At 48.6% G+C, this 18,425-nt stretch overlaps 4 protein-coding genes across 4 annotated transcripts; 2 read left to right on the top strand and 2 right to left on the bottom strand.

Annotated features, from left to right (window-relative positions):
* Nucleotides 1-6,347: 6,347 nt before the first annotated feature.
* LOC120639870 (probable glucosamine 6-phosphate N-acetyltransferase 2) lies at nt 6,348-9,205 on the top strand. Its single transcript, XM_039915798.1, has 3 exons — nt 6,348-6,695; nt 7,518-7,741; nt 8,816-9,205. Exons 1-2 carry the CDS (start codon nt 6,402-6,404, stop codon nt 7,716-7,718), a joined length of 495 nt encoding a protein of 164 aa, XP_039771732.1. The 5' UTR covers nt 6,348-6,401; the 3' UTR covers nt 7,719-7,741; nt 8,816-9,205.
* An 882-nt stretch (nt 9,206-10,087) lies between these two features.
* Nucleotides 10,088-12,035, bottom strand: LOC120639880 (60S ribosomal protein L31-like). Its single transcript, XM_039915808.1, has 2 exons — nt 11,728-12,035; nt 10,088-10,592 (listed from the first exon to the last, which is right to left on the bottom strand). Exons 1-2 carry the CDS (start codon nt 11,820-11,822, stop codon nt 10,313-10,315), a joined length of 375 nt encoding a protein of 124 aa, XP_039771742.1. The 5' UTR covers nt 11,823-12,035; the 3' UTR covers nt 10,088-10,312.
* Nucleotides 12,036-14,219: 2,184 nt separating this feature from the next.
* Nucleotides 14,220-15,302, bottom strand: LOC120639898 (PRELI domain containing protein 3A-like). Its single transcript, XM_039915824.1, has one exon. It carries the CDS (start codon nt 15,142-15,144, stop codon nt 14,554-14,556), a length of 591 nt encoding a protein of 196 aa, XP_039771758.1. The 5' UTR covers nt 15,145-15,302; the 3' UTR covers nt 14,220-14,553.
* A 209-nt stretch (nt 15,303-15,511) lies between these two features.
* On the top strand, nt 15,512-16,600 carry LOC120639889. The gene has a single exon (XM_039915818.1). It carries the CDS (start codon nt 15,602-15,604, stop codon nt 16,256-16,258), a length of 657 nt encoding a protein of 218 aa, XP_039771752.1. The 5' UTR covers nt 15,512-15,601; the 3' UTR covers nt 16,259-16,600.
* The last annotated feature ends 1,825 nt before the right edge of the window (nt 16,601-18,425 follow it).

Genomic DNA, 18,425 nt, shown 5'->3' on the forward strand with positions numbered 1-18,425 from the left:
TAGTGCAAAACTAGCCTCGCTAGCGCTTCACTTCTCATCTAGCGCAAACACTCTCCAGTGCATCTCCTCCTCACACGCGTTCCGAGCGATCTACTGCTACTGTGCTGACCTCCTTTCTCCTCCACGTTGCTAGCGAAATCTCCAGTGCCTTTGGAGGAGGCCTCAAATCCCACGTAGCAACCCAGACCAACAGGCAACAGCATCATACACTGGAGGTGCAACTTGGATAGGCTCGTGCCACGTCAGAACACCCATTGGGCTTTTGTTCTCTGGCCATCAAACCAAATCACAGTGTTGATCGCCTCCTAATGAGTCTGAATCTACATGTTGGATGCATCTCGTAAACACGATCTGTCCTGAGGATACGACTGAGGAAGACGAGTGTCCCCGGTTCAAAGGGTCCCCACATTTCCAGAGCCAATTGGCCCAGTTCAACCGTACCCATTGGTCAGGACTTTCTGCTACGGCTCACGTTCTCATCGGAGACCTGTGGAGCATCATAGTATTTTTTTTTTCTTTTGAGGGATAGGAGTAGTATCATAGTACGGCCACCACCGAATCAAACTTTTCTGAATAATTCCGATGAATCTAAATCATCCTTTTTTCTACGCCGACGGATATTCATGACGCCATCATCATCCCCGTTCAGAAAATTCAAATGGATACATGACGTGGCACATCATTCCTTGTCCACTGGAATTTGAACTCACGGATGGTCTTGCTCCCGCGGCCAAGCAATGGTAGACATGATACGTGGATCCGCCAATCATAGGCAGCCGCCTGACAACCCAAGCGTATACTAATATGGACTTAATTAAAAGTCTTGTGTACCATGACAAAGAAACAAGTACGAAGTAGTTAGCTACGTAGTCCTCTCGGCGACCATTTCATACAGGCAGTAGCCAAGAAATACACCTCTCGATTTCCACACGTAATTGGCTAATTGCTGGGTCAAGTTTCACTTCCATGTGCTAGTGGCAAATAATGGAGGTGTGCTAGAGACCTAGAGGACATGGAACATGCCAGTTCTATTTCTATGGAGTAGAGGTGGTCCTCTCCATAAAAATAGTACGAATCTCAAAGCAGCTGAAAATTAAAATTATTTTTTTCAAGTGGGTATTGCTTTGGCCCGGCCCTACCCACGCCCTAATTAGACCCAGTCCAAGACCAAAATTCGAAGCTGTCGATCTGTTTCACCCGCTCCATTGAGTACGCACATCCGATTCTCACGATCATCTTCAACCTCTATCCTCTGCACGTGCATCTGTCTTGCCGGTGCCTGCACCAGTGGCGCGCCGCCTCTTCCCCGGCCTCCCTGCCTCACCGACGTGTCGCCCCGCCGGAGGCCTGCGCCCACCGCCAGCAACCACCACCGACGGCGGGTGTGGTACGAGCGCCGCCTTGTTGCTGGCCGTCGCAGCGGCATCACGCATCCAGAGCGACGGCTGCCGACACCTCCCAAGTGGCAAGTTGTAACACCTCAGGTGTTAATTCTCTGTAATTAAATTAATCACGACTATTAGTTCTAAAATTCACGCAACAAATCACTAAACCAAAGTGTTCTTGACAGTCTGGGCCAGACCGGTCTAACCGGTCGGGGCAACCGATCTGATCGGTTAAACCAGTTTCAACTGTTTTGGACCGCACATCATTTTTCTGACTCTCTCTCTCCCTCACCGATTCACTCTACCTCCCTCACGCTCGTTCTCTCTTTCTCTCTCGCCCTCACACCGTGCCCCCTCTCAAACCCTCACTCCCAAACCCCTCACCCTAAATCCATTCCAAGGCTTGGGAGGCTGCAATCAGCGTGGTGGATCATCTTCTCCACGATTCCCTACACAGGGGGGCAGTGGATCCAAGTTCTTCGCGTCATTCAAGGTATTCTAGCTAGGGATAGGTCGATCTCTTTTTCTAGGAGGTTTTAGTCGATTTCCTCTGGTAGAACACATCCAATTACGTCCATGAACTAGTGCCTAGAAGAGTTTTGGAATTATGGATCATGCAACTAGAGTTTCAACCAATTTCTATACGTAATGCACAAGTAATATATATATATATATATATATATATATATATATATATGTCATAATTTAAATTAATAGGTTGTGCACCGGGGCTTGCTTTGAGTCTGCTGCCCAGAACTGGGGTGAACTTGGCCTTGGGCCAGGGCCTCACGCTCTCCTCCTGCTGGGACTGCTCTAGCGGCTCCGGTGGCTCCGCAACCACCTCGTACACCACCTCCTCTGCCGCGGCTGCTACATGTGTGCACATGCATATGACATGAGAGCGAGACCCCTAGACTAGGGAGTTGTCGGGTTGCACACTTGTGGGCAGGGAGTGCAACATGTCTGTTTTGTTTGGACCGGTCTGACCGGTAGTCTCAGAGGGATCCATGAAGACCGGTCTGACCGGTTGGACTAACCGGTCTGACCGGTTGGACTAACCGGTCTGACCGATGGTGTAGGGGCAGAACACTAGTATAGTTCTAGGTTCTTTTTCGTTTGAAAATTTGCTACTCCATTGTAAAGTTGTAAGTTATTTGAGTTATGTAAATTATGTAAGCCTTAAGTGTATTTGAGCCTAGTTGGAAAATTTCATATCTCTATCGGGTATTACTCTCGTATTTTTAAGTAATTGCCGTGCTTGTACCATCTGCGCCCGCCTTCGCGTGGGACTACCGGTGTTGTTTCGATCGGGCCGTGGGTTGAGAAAAGACCGCCAAATTAAGCCATTAAGTTAATGCACCGATGTGTTTAAATAACGGCCATTACACTTAATTTAGAGTTTTAATTTGACAGTTCCGTCACACAAGTGCATCCCCTTCCCTCACCGATTCAATTTCGTCGGGTACAAAACAGCTCCACCTCCCCCCCAGGATTTCAGCCCTGGCCCTCTTCACGAGCCGAACCATTCCAAGGTAGCTGCGCCCTTCGTGCGGAGGGACGACAGCAACTCCCTCACGAATCACCCTGATCCGATCCGTGGGGAGTAAGTACAGTTGAATATCTTTTATGTTAAGTTGATTTTTTTGTGATGCTGCTAAATCTTGGTTAATTTGTAGGCTTCTATCTTGAAAGCAGGTTGGGTAATCCATGACTTCTTTGTACAACCATAGTAGAACCAAGACATTTTGTATTGTGCCGTGTGTGTGGACTTTGCTTCTGGATTTCTGTTGTTGGGTACGAGATCATTTACCTCATGTTGTAATTCAAAGGAGGGGAACACATATATAGGAACCTGATCTTGAATATGTTGTAACTGAAAGGAGGAGAACACAGATATAGGAACCTGATCTTGATAGTTGTTGTGTATGGTCATTAAGTTGTCTAGTTTTCAGAAGAAGCAGTGTCTAATTTTATATGTGTCAATGTCATGGCCTTTCTGGTACCAGAGGCAACTTGAATATGCAGTTTCGTCAGTCTTGCAATGATGCTAGCTTCTTCGGTTTCATCAAGCGTAGGCACGACAAGGAAGAAGTGCATTTACTGTAACCAATACATTTCTTTTCATAATGTGTATTGGCAGAGTATGGAGAGACTTCTGTTAAAGATTGTGGGGCTGGCAACCCAGATCAGAGGTGAAGCCACTGCACCTACAAACATGGCCCCTGCTGGAGTGCTCGAGATGCTTCAATGGACTAGGAGAAAATTGTTGGGACTGCTGGTTTTGGTATTAGTTTCTGAAGTTTATGTGCGCAAGTGGTACTTCAGAAGTGTGAACTGGTGAAACAATGATATGAACCTTTGCTTATGTTCGTATGCGCTCTACTTGAGCATCTCTCTTGTGAAGACGTGTGTTGTAATGTGTGAAAGTAAAGTCTGAAATTGTTCCCATTTTATATTTCAAACAAAAAGGGTGATAATGCTCCTGTGAAGTCTGCATTTGTTCCGTTTACACATTTCAAGGATGCATTTGCATGCACTCAAAATTGAAACGACAACTCAACATGTAACATTTGTATTTCAAAATCCGGATTCTTTACTAAAAAAATACCACCTTGTACTAAGTACTCGTTGGATTCAGTTGCTGTGAACTGGGAGTATTTATCAGATAATTTAATTACAGTCTTCAACAAAGATGTGCAAGGTAACATCAAAGTTTCTCATATTTCTCAGTTAGTCTTCAATAAAGATGAGCAAGGTGACTTGCTGGCTGCTCACTTCAGGTTTCTCAGCACGATGATGACGTAGTCATCCAGGAGAAACATCTCGCTGATGACATATCCTTGTTCACGGCAGAACCTTGTTCTTTCCTGGCCAGTCTTGGGAACATGTAAAGAAACGAGTCACGGTAAATTATGCTTCAAAAAATTAATAACTTCTAGGGTGGTACCAAACAACGACAGCCTGATAGCTAATTCGTTGCCTCTGTCCACATCTCCTACACGTTCTCAAGCCGCGCATGATTAAATTGTTCTGAAGAATAGCAAGCAGTAATGCAACAACTACACTAGATGGCATGCCAATAAGCTCTAAAACCGACTGTACTTGAGCAGGCATAAAGGATACTACAAATAGAAACATAAAACAAATTATGCCCAAGGAAATAGTCAGGATCTTGAACTGGGTGCAAATGAAATTGTATCGACTGTGAACTGCGTACACATTTGGTCAAAGTTTCATGAAAAACCTACCCGGGTGCTCTGGCAGGGACCCAGCGTCGAACAACGACGCCATCACCAGAAGCTTGTTGGTCGGTGCAGAGGAGGGAGGCCAGGGACATCGTCGGGGATAGCCTGCCAAGGAGGTACCAAGAAAGGGTTGCCAGCATCGGAACATAGAGGGCCTGGTAGGGACTCCATATCGAACAGCTGATGCGGAAGTATATTGTGACCAAAGCAATGGTTCCTGTCATGGGCAGCCACTGCTCAGCTGCTCGCCGTTGATGCGGATGCCCGCCGCCGCCGCCGAATTCGGGTCAGTGTGGCGGGTGCAGGGGAGATGGTCGCAGTCGAGGGAGCAGGCAAAGCGGCGACGCTGTAGCTGCTGACGAAATTGAATCAAGGTGAGGCGGGTGCGGCGGTGATGGACGGCGCCGTGGTAGCGTGGCGATGCAGCAGACACGGTATAGAGGTCATCCCGGTCGCCGTCCGCCGCCACCGCCACGCTGCAAAAATCACGAGAAGAACGGATCTCTCGGACTCCTTTGTCTGGGCAGCGGGTTTTGGACTTTGACTGGGCCTCATTAGGGCACAGATAGGGCCGGGTCCAAACATTATCCAGCGGAAGAAAAATAAAATTAATTGTTAGCTGCTTTAATATGCGTGCAATCTTTATGGAGGAGACAACCGGAACAAAACTCATAGTACAATAGTAATGAATTGTGGAGAAACAAACAAATTAGCCATCTTCGTTGACTTGAAAGCAAGTTGCGATGGCGACATATTTCGTTGCGTATTGCTGAGGATGTTTTCCAACCTGTATAAATTTGCAAAGCAGGCTTAAAAAAATGAGTAAAAGTCGCACTCGGAGCTAGTTTTGCTTACAATAGAATTATTTGTTTGGATTGACTTTTGGAGTGTTAGGAATATAGTCCCATCAGTATCTTGTCCGGGACGCCATCTTTTCTTTTCTACTAGCGCTACATAGCTGAACCGATGCTTGAAAAAGTGATCTGAATTTCAAGTGTCTTGAGATGGAACTTACATTTTAACACCATCTGTTTTTTTTATGCAAGTATTTTTTTAAGAGTCTCGGCAAAACAAAAACAAAAAATCTAAATTACTCACTTGAACTATAGTCAAAGTTTGGTTAACCCCCTAAACTATTATTTGGTCCATTTTACCCCCAAACTATGCACTTTGGTTTGAATTATTACCCCAAATACAATTTATCTTTTTTATTTCTCCATGCATAGGTGGAGTCTTAAGCTGAAATTTTAGAAGATGATAGTACACATCATAGCACATCTTAGAAAAATTGATCATAAATTTTTTTATCATTTTTATAGGTTAGGTTAGGATATTTAATAATAAATTAATTACTGGAGTTCAAAATTAAATAAAAAATAACTATGAAAAAGTTATAATAATTTTTTATGCATTGTGATGTCCACTACTAGTCTACAAAATTTGATACTAAAATTCAGCTTGTGTATGAAGAAATAAATAGATAAATTGTATTACGGGGTAAGATGTCTAAATTACATAGTTTAGAGAGTAAATTGAACCAAGTTATTGTTTAGGAGGTTATTCAGACTTTGTTAAATAGAGCAAATTGAAATTTCTCAAAAAAAAAACAACACGGTCAAATAACACCCTGCTTTCTTCTATAGTCAATCCAGATCGTCGATACGACATCCAACGGCACGTGCGATGCGTAGCCAGAAAAAAGAACATCTCCCAAGCAGGAGGGAAACTCCTGCCCGGCTGCCCCTGTCCCCACCCAAGCTCGCGGACCAAAATGACGTCCACCTCGCCGGAATCCGCCGCCGCCGCCGGGGAAACCAACGATCCCATCCACATCCGTCGCCTAGATCTGTCCGACCACGAGACGGGCTTCGTAGCCCTCCTCTCCCAGCTCTCCGCCTGCCCGGATCTCACTGCGTCCGAGTTCGCCACGCGCTTCGCCGAGCTCGCTGCGCAAGGTGACGACCACGTCATCCTAGTGGCCGAGGACACCACCGCCCGGGAGCAGCGGATTCGCGCCACGGGGTGCCTCTTCGTGGAGCGCAAGTTCCTGCGAGGCGGCGGCAAGGTGGGCAGTGGCGAAGCCAGCCTGACAAGTGACCTAGGGCGGAACAGTACCAGTGAAACAGTGCAACGCGCCACGGAAGGCGCGCGTGCAGGCTCGCTGGCCGCCGGTGCCCGGCGCTCCAGGCCTCCGGCCGTTCCGGCGCAGCAGCGCAGGGCCGCCGCAACCCACGGCGCCGGCCGCCGGCCGGCTCCGCCCTCCGTCCACCGGCCGCCGCCCCACGCCCCCCCCCCGGCTGCCTCCACCTCCGTCCACCAGTCGAGGCAGGCAGTAGGTGGCCAGGAGCGCGGCCGGCGGGAGGCGCCGCCGCCGAGGGCCGCCCGAGGCAGCCTACAGCGGTGCACGAGACGGCCGGACGGTCGGACGGGGCGATGGTGCGACGGCCGCGACGGCCGGATGGGGCGACGGCCGACGGGCGGCCGGGCGGCGGGCGCAAAGGCCAGATGACGAGGCGACGAGCTACGGCAGGCGCAGGCAGGCGGGGCTGGGGGTGTGGTCGCGTCGCGTGGCTAGCTTGGGCTGCTGGCCAAGCGGCCACCAAACCCCACGCAAACCCTAGGCTGCGCTGGGCTGAAGCCTGAAGCGTCCCGCAGCCCAATACTCGGCCCACGAGCCACCAAGTCCCGGCCCAGTACGCGGTTGCCTGTCTTCCTCTCAAATTTCAGCGTCGTCCTCGCTTCTGGCAAGCGCCGCCGCGATTTGCTCCCTTCCCGGCGGCATGGAGCGGCATGGAGAACTGAGGTCTGAGGATATCCTCTACTGCTCGACCAAGGGGACCTAGGGCGGCCGCCCGGGCTCGCCCTAGTGGTGGCTCCGCTCCTGAAGGTGGGCCACGTTGAGGACGTGGTGGTCGATGCCGCCTCGCGCGGCAGGGGGCTCGGGCTCCGCATCGTGCGCCGCCTCGTCGAGATCGCCAGGGACGCCGGCTGCTACAAGATCATCCTAGACTGCACTCCTGAGCTGCGCGCCTACTACGCCAAGTGCGGGTTTGTGGAAAAGGGGGTTCAGATGGCCGTCTACTTCTGAACCTCAACCAGACTTCCAGAGGGGTAATATGCCTTGCATTGATATGGTTCCTCTGTTTAAGTGCTGAATGAAATGCCGTACTTGATCGTTGGTAAAATGGTAAAATACTGTAGCATTTGGTTTGTAGTAGAGCAGCCTAGGTGTATCAAGGTGCAAATGAATTTGAAACAAATGCCCAAACACTGCAGACAGTCATGTGCATAGTATTTCTGTATCTAGAGTCAATTTGGCTTACTACAGTTATTGGCTTATCGCCACCTGAAGAACTACACTAGTTAGCGTTGGAAGATGAGCTTTGGAGCTAAGCTTGAGTTTTGAGATGAAAACTGAACCAAACGAGTGTTGGTTGCAGCACAGTAATTTGTAATTCTTATGCTCTCCACATGCAGTAATTGTCAATCAGTTTTGGTCAATATCTCATATGGCCAGCCTTAGATTGTTGCCATTTTACCATTATTGCATTATATTTCATATACCCGTACTCCACTAGACACTAGACAGAGATCTGAACATCCTATCATGTATGTTGACTAATGTCTTGCTAGATGCACAAAATGTTATTTCAAGCTATGTGGTCACGAATTGTCAATCAGTTTTGGTCAATATCTCATATGGCCAGCCTTAGATTGTTGCCATTTTACCATTATTGCATTATATTTCATATACCAGTACTCCACTAGACACTAGACAGAGATCTGAACATCCTATCATGTATGTTGACTAATGTCTTGCTAGATGCACAAAATGTTATTTCAAGCTATGTGGTCACGAATTAAGATTTTTTCATCCTCTGCCTAATTCACATATCATGATATATGTCCTAGCATTACTGTGTTACATGAGTCTTTCTGCCCAGTTACCAACAGTTTCTGTTTACTGGAGTGGATCTCAGATAACTTCCTTTATGTTTACTAGAGCTACCGATAGATTCAGTTACACCTTTGTTTTGTGCTAATAGGAATTGGCAACTTTTCCTTCATGTGCCATATTTCAAAACTCAGTACTTAAAATTCAGAAACTTAGGCTCTATGCTGCTACAATTCCTTTGTTCCCTCGTTGGTTTTGAGATCTTACAGTCCATCCCGTTTCTATCGCAGATTCATTGCTGAGGGATAGGCAATTGGGCATATGCGCTCGTTCTGCTCTGGAGACCCGCCCCAAAGTTTCTGATTTCAGCATGGCAGCATGCGTATTTTTACTGATGTTTTTGACCATTGAGAAGCTTCCTTGGAGATTTTAGTTCTCCATGAGAACAATATTTTTTCAAAACTTATCACCTATCAGACCCGCTAGTATTATATTATTAGGAGGTCACTGTGAAATGCTTCCCCCTTTCTACCCAGATGTGTTTGTATCAGAATATCAGGCGTTAAATATCACGCCTTGGGTCGGGAAAGCTCATGGTGCTGGCATGTTGTCACCGATCAGGAGATCAGATCATAACAGCAAAAAGAATAATAGATGAGATAGTAGCAGTTGCAGTAGTATTTTCTTTCCTCCTATTTCGTTCAGCCTGGTTCTTTACCTTCTTGTTGCAATCTTTGTTAGGTCGTTAGTCGTTCTTTACCTTCTTATTGCAGTCTTGGTTTAGGTCGTGGGTCGCCAGTCATGGCTCGTAATGGAGACCTAGTGTGTGTTTAATCTAAGGGTGCAAATTGGTGTCCCTTAGGTGCAACTCCAATTCTCTTTAGTTCAAAATTTTGTACTATTTCTTTAAAGTTTTTAAAGTGGGATCCTATTTTGAAAGGTAGTACAAAACTTTGAACCAAAGAGGGTTAGAGGTACACCTAAAGGTCACCTTTTTGCACCCTTAGTTTAATCTACCGGTACAGGCATTTTGGGCACTGTTTCTTCTTGTAAATGAAATCTGTGCACAATTGAGATGACAAAAAATATGATTGCATGTAGTAGTACCATAGTACTCTCTCCATTCTAGAAAGACTGCAACTCTCACTTTCCGAGTTAAACAGTTTTAAGTTTCACCAAATTTATACAAATAGCATTAACATTTATGACAAAACAAATATCATTAGATTAATTATGCAATATATGTTTTCATACTAAAGTTTTTTGGTGACTTAAATGTTAGTGATTTTTTTCAATGATTAAATTTAGAATTATTTGACTTCTCAGAGTTGCTCTTTTTGGACGAGTAGCTCAAAGGGCGAGAACCGCAGTCCCTGAGTCAGATAATCAACCAAACATGTAGCAGTCAAGCGTAAGAAATCAAGTCACACCACAACATGTAAGCTGAAACACGTGCCCACAACCACCGTATTTCTCGATAATGAGCAAGTGCATACTTGCGAACTATAACTAGAACTCATTTGTCATACATACAACACGTTTCACTGATGCAGAGAGAAAAATGGGACAAGGTTATCACACCCCATGTATAAGTTGATTGCACGCCACGTAGATACCACGATTTGGCAAAGTAGTCAAAATTTCAAGCACTTGAAAGAAATGAGCAAAGTCTTGAATCTTCTATTACATAAGTCATCAACGGTAGATAACAATAAGCTAAGGTAACATTCTCAAACTTGCTCTCATGATATGCACTAAGTGCTAGCAGATTCAATCCATGGGAGGGCTTAATCCTCATTCTCAACAACCTTAGTACCCAAACCTTTGAGACCCTCTGCAGGGATCTCAGCAACTGTGACCAGAGAGTAGAGCTCCTCCTTGGCATCTTCCTCATCATTCCTCTTCCGGGCGATTCTGACGCGAACTCGCCTTGGAACGCTCCGGATACCACTGCTCCAGATGTGCTTGTTGAGCTTCACATCAATTCGGACATCAGTGGTTCCCATAGCCTTCTGTGCAAACTTCCTGATCTCTTTGATGGCATTTGGTGCTTTCTTCTTGAAGGTGCTGCCATACGATCATCAACCGATTAGCAATCACTACAATGACAGATCAACTACATATTGATTCTCAGTACAAGACTTGCTGGGATTTGAGTTTTCAAAAGAAATCCAATAACAGATGGAACAGCAAAATTTTGCACTACTGTACGGATGTAGCACTCAAATGGAACACATGACAGCATGTCAAGGCAACATGTGTAATGATGAATGGCATCTTTCTACCGGGCATGTAACTGTATCAACCACAACATTGTATAAGACAGATACCTGACTATGTCCGGACAATACAAACCAACGAACTATATTAATGGATCAGATATATAATAACTTCCAACATAAGATGGCATCACATTCATAAAGCAGGAAAATTTAGTAATTCAATATAGATGTAGCACCCAAATGGAACACAGGACAGCATGTCAGTGCAACATGTGTAACGATGAGTGGCATTTTGTACCGGGCATGTAACTGTATCAATCACAAAATTGTATAAGACAGATACCTGACTATGTCCGGGTAATGCAATATGCTATGTTTGGATACATGATATTTACAATAAAAGGCACTGATGGTGATGGATCATTACAACAATAACTACAAACCAAACTACACATGGCCGTTAGAATGGATGAAAAGTGTACTGCCCGAATGGAACACATCACAGCATAATGAGAAGCAAAACGTGTAACGATGAGCAGATTACATCTCCCGGGCATGTAACTGTGTGCAGCCACAGAATAATAAGGCAGACACCTGACTATACCCGATTAGCACTGGCACCAACAAAAATATTTGCTATTACAAGCCACTAATCACCAGTCAAAACAAGAAAAAACGCGATGAAATGTGGGATCAAATACAAGAGCAGGATCCACCATAATCTAATCCCGCTCGGTCAGATGATTCCGACTGCACTCTAGCTGGTAAAGGATACGATCCAAAAAGGTATATCAACCATTCGCAAGCCCACAGAGTGCTCGCAGGCCGCAACCCTCCGCACCAGCAACTCAGAGACAAACCAAACACAGCTGCATAAATTCGTCATGCGCGACTCTACTGTCCAACACGCGGATCTAGTCAGCAGCTACTGCAAAGCTTGGGATGGGAAGAGAAGGGCAGGGGAAGGAAGGGGACGGTACCATCCGTGGAGGCGCTTGTGGAGGTTAATGGTGTACTCGCGGGTCACCACCTCGTCCTTGCGGGTGCCGCCGCCGCCGCGCTTCTTTTCCGACATCTCCGCCGCCGCCGCCGCCTTTCAGAGACAAACCAAACCGGCCGGTGGAGAGGGGCGGGGAGCGGCGGATGCGGTGGGTGGTGGCCACGGGAGAAGAGTGACGGAGGGGGGGGTAGCGGCGGCACTTGACCGAGCGAGGACGGAGGATCTGAGGGAGGCGGCCGCGGGATGTGCTGGAGAGAGGCTAGGGTTTCCTTTGTTTTATACTCCAGTGAAAGATGAAGCCGGGAGGGAAGGATTAAGTGGGCTCTTAACGGGCCTATACTTTTTTACCGGGCCATGCCGTGCCGCCCGGCGGGAGGGAGTGGCGGCCTAGGCCCGGCACGCCCTACTGGGCCGGGCCAGCACGGGCACAGAGGCCACCAGGCTGTGCCGGGCTTGGATCGGGCCAAAAGAACGTGCTTTCGGACGGGCTGTATGGATATCTATAGTTGCGGTGTGAGGAGATAAAACCTAACCGCGACTGCCAGGGATACACTTTTATAGCGTCGCGACTTAGGGCTCCCAGCCGTTTTGGGCCTCTTATCGCAAATACTTGACAAGTCCATGTCTACTGAATTAGGCCCATGTAGGTAGACCTGCTCAGTTTCAATTTTATTTTTATGTTTATGGATAGCCATGGCCTCCTGGAGTTCATTTAGATTTTTTCCCCCGAGTCTTGCGAGATGTGATCGGTGCAGATGGAGAGATTTCGCTGTCCAGATTTTTCTTTTTGAAAGCCTTCTGTTTCGAGGCTAGTTGATTGAGATTTCAGTTTGTCTTTGGTAACTTAGTCCCTCGTTTTCATCATCTGGACAAATCAATATCAGTGACATGAACACGACCATATTTTTGTGCACCACTGAAACTGCAGCGCGTTCCTCACAGATAGAACATTTCAGTTAGACAAAAGCAGCTACTGCAAAACATCAGCCAAGCCTATCTCGGTCTTCAGAACATACTGAAACAAAAAGCTCTTCCGAACAGGATGAATAACCTAACCACATCAGCAGAGACCAGAGAACGCTTCAGTCAAGCACTCAAGCCAAAGGTAGCAATAGCATTGAAGCGTAGACAATTGCGAATACAGAAATAACTCAATTTGGGTTTCTATAGATGTTTCTCGCACAACACACCAGTTCACAAATGCACAGCTGATAAATATCACTAGGCAAGGAAGCTGCAGTTAAATTCAGGTCACGCCCTTCCAAACAGGATCGAATATGCTGGCAACAAATTACAAACAAGCGGAGGAGGACAGATTTTGTAATCGGAAAGATGTTCTTGCACCCAATTCACAGGCAGCGAGCAAAAAAGTAAAAACCAGTTGCCTCAAGCAGCATAAAGACGAAAAAGGCAGATTCCAGATTTCTGAAATAGCATTTGTCCAGACTCCAGAACCACATTGTTAGTTTACAGTAGAGAACTAGCTAGGAGCCTAGGATACTACATCTATGCTCTGAAAGATGGCGAATCAAATCATTTTCAAGTATATTCAGGATCCATGGGGTGAAATAAACAGTTAGAAGAAAGTTGGAACTTTAGCGGAAGATGTTGCCATGTAGGATTGAATGACTTGGTCTATTAAGTAACAATCCGATTGCGACTTTGCAAGACATCAACTCTTAAGAACACCCCATAATGGAACAGTTGGAAAAAGGCATTCTAGTTGCTTAAGATAACTGGCTTAGTGGCTTAACTCAATTCTTAATTCATGTCAGTTGATTGTTTTAACTAAAGTAGTTGCACTGAACTACTTATCGAAACCTGCAGAAGCACAAGCAGCCTAATAGGTTCATACCCAAAGCACCAGTGGAAGAAAAGGCCAGTCTACAAATGCCAACAGTAAATGGTGTACAAAGTGGCAAACTGCACCAGTTTGTTAGTGAATAGATTCAGGATTCAAAAGACCATGAAGAAACTCATGATCCAGTTTGTAGATTTGCAATAGAAGGATGCAATGGAATTCAATATATATGCAATGCCATTCTTAACAATAAACCAAATGGACAATTTGCGCAAAGATGACAGAACTACACTCCCAGCTTCAAGAATGACACATTTATTACTTTTGCCTCTCATCCTCAGCACAGACATCAATTGATCAAAGCACCGATATTATCCAATAGCACAAATTCACAAGGTGCAAGCGCAATAGGAGGCTCAAAATGGTTCCACAGACAAATCTGCAGGCACAGTATCTACCATTTAATAGGTACAAGTTTAGAAGGACCATGAAAAATGTCAAGATACTTGACTGCTAAAAAAGAAACATTGTACCTCACAGTGTAATACTGTTCTTACCAACCAATCAAGTGGACCATCTGAGATGAAACAACAGAACAATGCAACTGATTTCAACAATTAACACATTAATAGCCTTCGACTTTTCCCTTTCCAAAGAATAATGTCACCCACTAAATAAATCTACTTGATAGAAGTAAGAGCATTAACCAATCTGTCAAATTTGAACAATAAGCAACAGAGTTCATGGCAGAGTAAAATTTGGCAAGGCTATGACCAAAAGCAGGGGTTAAAACAGCTCCACAGACAACAGAATAATTAAGTCTATGACCTCAAGCTTTATTCCATTCCGGATTTAGCTCATCATATCATCATACACAAGAAAAGAAAAAAAACAGGCGCCTAGGAGGCGAGGTTCGATTTGTCCGAGCGCACGCAGTACAGATCGAGCGAACCCTTTGCGATCCGATCAGATCAAGTAAAGAGGCGCAAACCAGATCAGGTCAGATCAGACTGCGGAGGGCGCGGCGCCGGCGGACTCGGCCTCGAGGTACCGGCAGATCCGCTCGACGACCTCCCTCCCCTTGGCGCTGTTCTGCAGGAACCTCTCGGCGCAGCGGGTCTCGACCTTCTCGGCGACGGCGGCGAGGGCCGCAAGCGGGCGGCACCGGATCGTGGTCTCCTGCCTGAATTGCGTCCATTCGTCGGGGCGGTCCGGGTGGGGCCTGTAGGACGCGCGCTCCTCGACCTCGATGATGCCCCGGAGGCTGACGTTTCGCACGACGACGTCCATGGCGCGGCGCTGGGCGTCGACGAGCGACGTCTCGACGCAGTGGCAGAGCGCGGCGCCGTTGGGGGAGGCCGCGGCGGACGGGAGGAGGCGGCGCAGGATGAAGGGGAGCAGCGGGGACCGCACCGTGATGGAGCGCGCGGCGTGGAGGCGGCCCGTGCCGGAGTCGAGGCGGCGGTGCAGCGTGTGGACGTCGGCGACGTGGGAGAGCGCCGTGCGGGAGGCCGGGTCCGTGAACTTGCGCCACGCCGCCGCAGTCACGCGGTCCCACGGGTGCCGGTAGACGTGCTCCTGCGTGTACACCACCATGGCGCGGGGCTTGGCCTCGTGGGGTCGCGGGGTTTTGGCTTGATTTGATTTCTCCTTTCTTGCGGCGAGGGTTCGAGGGTGGCTGGCGAGGCGAGGTGGGGATGAGGACGGAGGAGGTAGGAAAGGGGGGAAGTTGTGGAGGAGAGGCGGTTTTTGTAGGGTCCGGTTCCGATCGGCGCGGCCGCCGCTGGATTGGCGAGGAAGGCAGCCCGAACCAGGCGGCGAGCGTGACTGGTGCGGTCGGCACGTGACCCCGACTCCGTCCCGACCCCCGCGTGTCCCTAGCGGTTTCCTTGCGCTGCCGCGTGTGCAGCCGAAGCGTACCCCCGACTTCAACGCATCCAAGGGGTGGAAACGTATTTCACTCGTACGCCTTCCGCTTGACCAGAAGAAAGACGAGTCCGGATCAGGCGAGCAGCCGCCACCGCGACCTGCGACCTTTCCTCGTCAGGCTCCGATGGCGCTCGCGCACCTCTCCCGCCGCCTCCTGAGCCCGACGGCCGCCGCCGCGGCGCACCTTCCGAAGGCATTCCCCCATGGGCGCGATCGCTTCGTCCTTCTCCACCCCGGCCGCCGCTTCTTCTCCGCGTCCGCGAACCCCAGCTCCGACTCGTCCTCCACGCCGTCAGAGCCCAGCCCGGGCGCCCCATCCGCGCCCGCGTCGCCCGATGAGATGCGGCACCAGGAGATCGAGGGCCCCACGGTGGAGCGCGACACGTCGCCCCTGGCCGACGAGACGCGCCGCGAGCTCGACGAGCTCCGCCGCACCGTGCAGGGCCTCAGCGGCTCGCTCGCGCTCCTCGGAGGGGCGCACCTCGCCGCCGGCGCGTGGATCGCCTACGGTGCCCCGCCCCTCGGCGTCGAGACCGCCGCGGCGGTCCAGGGCGTGGCGGCGTTCGCGTTCCCCTTCACGGTCGCCCTGGTGCTGCGCCGCACCATCAAGCCCATCGCCTTCTTCCAGAAGATGGAGGCCAACGCGAGGCTGCAGGTGCTCACTCTGTGCCTCCAGGCTACGAAGAACGTCAACCTCATGCTGCTCCGGACGCGGGTGATGGCCATCTCTTGCGCTCTCGGGGTGTCTGTCGCGTCAGTTGCTGCGATATTGATGCGGTGAGTTTTAAGTTCAGGTCTCTGCAAGAAGGATGGTCAGTGCCAGTAACTGAGGAATAAGAATGCACTCGCGGTAGGCAAATGGACTTCGAAGTTTGTAATTTTGATGCTTTTGGATGTTGGTCGGTGCTTAGATTTGGTGATTGTACACGACACAAAGGAGATCACAATATGATTGGAATTGTTTGAAATATTCCTAGTACAATGATATTCATCTTCAGCTCGACCAAACATTGGCAGAAATTTAGCATCTTCCATATATTTTAGATGAACCAGCTCCATGCTGATATCCTGTACATTAATAACGTGCCTATAACAACATTTTGGATCGGCTGCTCTTTTAACACTGAACTGTTTTTGACCCTTTGTGATTTGGCTAGGTTATATGGTGGCTTTACGCTAGAATACTATAGTTGCTGATTCAATTGATACTGAGAGCAGACTGAACTGTGTTTTGGAACCTTTGTGAATTGGCAAGGTATGCTGGAAGGCTACCGTTACTGATTCAGTTGACACTGAGATCAGTTTGAACTGTGTTTTGAAACCTATGTTGTTGCCGATCTTATTGTGTGCTCAGTTCAGAACTCAGATTTGGCCAGTTTTAGATGTTTTCCCCAGTGGCTACTGTGATTGTCAAGGAGTAGGTAGGGTTTTATAAGGTGTCAAGGAAAATAGAATTAGCATAGTATCAAATGCAGTAATAGGAGTCAACAAGAGCTGATGCTTTATTGCGAGGATTACCTTTGTCGGTACCCCAGGACTGGGGTACCTCCTCTTGCTGTGTCTAGGCAAGAAGAGCTTTGTAGTTATCCTTAACTACGTCCAGCAGCCGAACCCCTGCGGTCCGGAAGCCCTGTTCACCCGTCAACGGTCCCGGACCCGTCCTCTGGTTGGGAAAGGTCCGGGAGCACCACGTGTTCCGGAAGAAGCAGACGCTCAGCCCGAACAGCCGGAGGCTCCGGACCTCCCGTGGAGGTCCAGGTCCCTGCGGAATCCCGGACCCCCTTTGGGGTCTCGGACCCACGGTATAGTAACCGGACCCCTCGCCAAGGGAAGGAATCGACACTCCGCCTCGGGGAGGTCCGAAGCCGCCACGTGTCTGCAAGCGCAGACACGTATGTAAAGCCGCTTGGTCTCCATATTAAGGTTCACCTACCGCTGTATTCCTTGCGGTAGGAGGACGTCCGCATTGATGTAGCAGAAGCCGAGGCGATTCTTTGACCAGGGGGCACTATTGATCGCGTATTACCAAGATGCATAGTGGGGCTGCTGGCGCCGCCCACGCCGTGCCTGTCAGTCTGTCATAACAGGTGGATACGACGGCTCGGCTTCACCCATTATGACGCCTACATAATAGCCTCAACAGGTCACGCCGCAAGCTACGTTCCCCCAACGGGCACCTTGCTGACGGGACAAGAGAAGACCACCCTTCGTCAGAGGGCTAGCAAGGCATGGAAGCGTATCAGAGGAAAGATTCGTAACCACTGTAGCCATTTGATTACTCTGCGCAGCATGCTGCACAGTCACGTTGGGCCCACTTGTCGGGGCCCCAACGTCCTATGTATCCGCACCCCTTGGTCTATAAAAGGGGTGACCGCTAGAAGAAAAACTCAGGCTGGGTGAGAGCCAAGGCCCGGCAGAGGATAGATTCACACACAACAGAGATCAAAACTTCTCCCAGTGGATGTAGGGTATTACGCTCCGGCGGCCCGAACCACTCTAGATCGTGTGTTCTTGTGTGCCTATCTCAGAGCTAGATTAGCCTAACCGCCTAGTACCTTCCCGAGCACTCCCTCTCTGGGAATAGGCGGGTGCGTTCCGCCACCCGGCTGTGGGTACCCTAGAAATCCCACAACAACCTTTGATAGCTAAATAAGCCTATTGCTTGTATCTTAATTATGCAATTTCAGTTTTACTTTTAAGAACTTGCCTTGGCCTCCAAGTGGAAGGTCATTGGTTTGTTTTTTTGCTTTAGCACTTTAGTGGGTGAGTAGCTGCCCATATAAGCACAGCAACACCCCCCCCCCCCCCCCCCCCAAAGGATTTCTGTAACCTGAACTCAGTTTGCAATTCCAATTAGCGGCCTCATGGTCAAGCTGACCTGCGGCCTTTACCAAGTGTGTGTGTTATCTGGGCGTCAACCTTCATTTGAAAAAAATGGATTTATCACA

The sequence above is a fragment of the Panicum virgatum genome, chromosome 1K (genome assembly GCF_016808335.1).
Source record: "Panicum virgatum strain AP13 chromosome 1K, P.virgatum_v5, whole genome shotgun sequence".
NCBI lineage: Eukaryota > Viridiplantae > Streptophyta > Magnoliopsida > Poales > Poaceae > Panicum > Panicum virgatum.

Bases quoted from the DNA above. Each gene is read 5' to 3' on its own strand.
- LOC120639889 (XM_039915818.1), top strand. From the start codon at position 15,602: ATGGCGCTCGCGCACCTCTCCCGCCGCCTCCTGAGCCCGACGGCCGCC.
- LOC120639870 (XM_039915798.1), top strand. From the start codon at position 6,402: ATGACGTCCACCTCGCCGGAATCCGCCGCCGCCGCCGGGGAAACCAAC. The intron at 6,696-7,517 runs GTGGGCAGTGGC...CCGCTCCTGAAG, and splicing joins TCCTGCGAGGCGGCGGCAAG to GTGGGCCACGTTGAGGACGT.
- LOC120639880 (XM_039915808.1), bottom strand. From the start codon at position 11,822: ATGTCGGAAAAGAAGCGCGGCGGCGGCGGCACCCGCAAGGACGAGGTG. The intron at 10,593-11,727 runs GTACCGTCCCCT...ATCGTATGGCAG, and splicing joins CACAAGCGCCTCCACGGATG to CACCTTCAAGAAGAAAGCAC.
- LOC120639898 (XM_039915824.1), bottom strand. From the start codon at position 15,144: ATGGTGGTGTACACGCAGGAGCACGTCTACCGGCACCCGTGGGACCGC.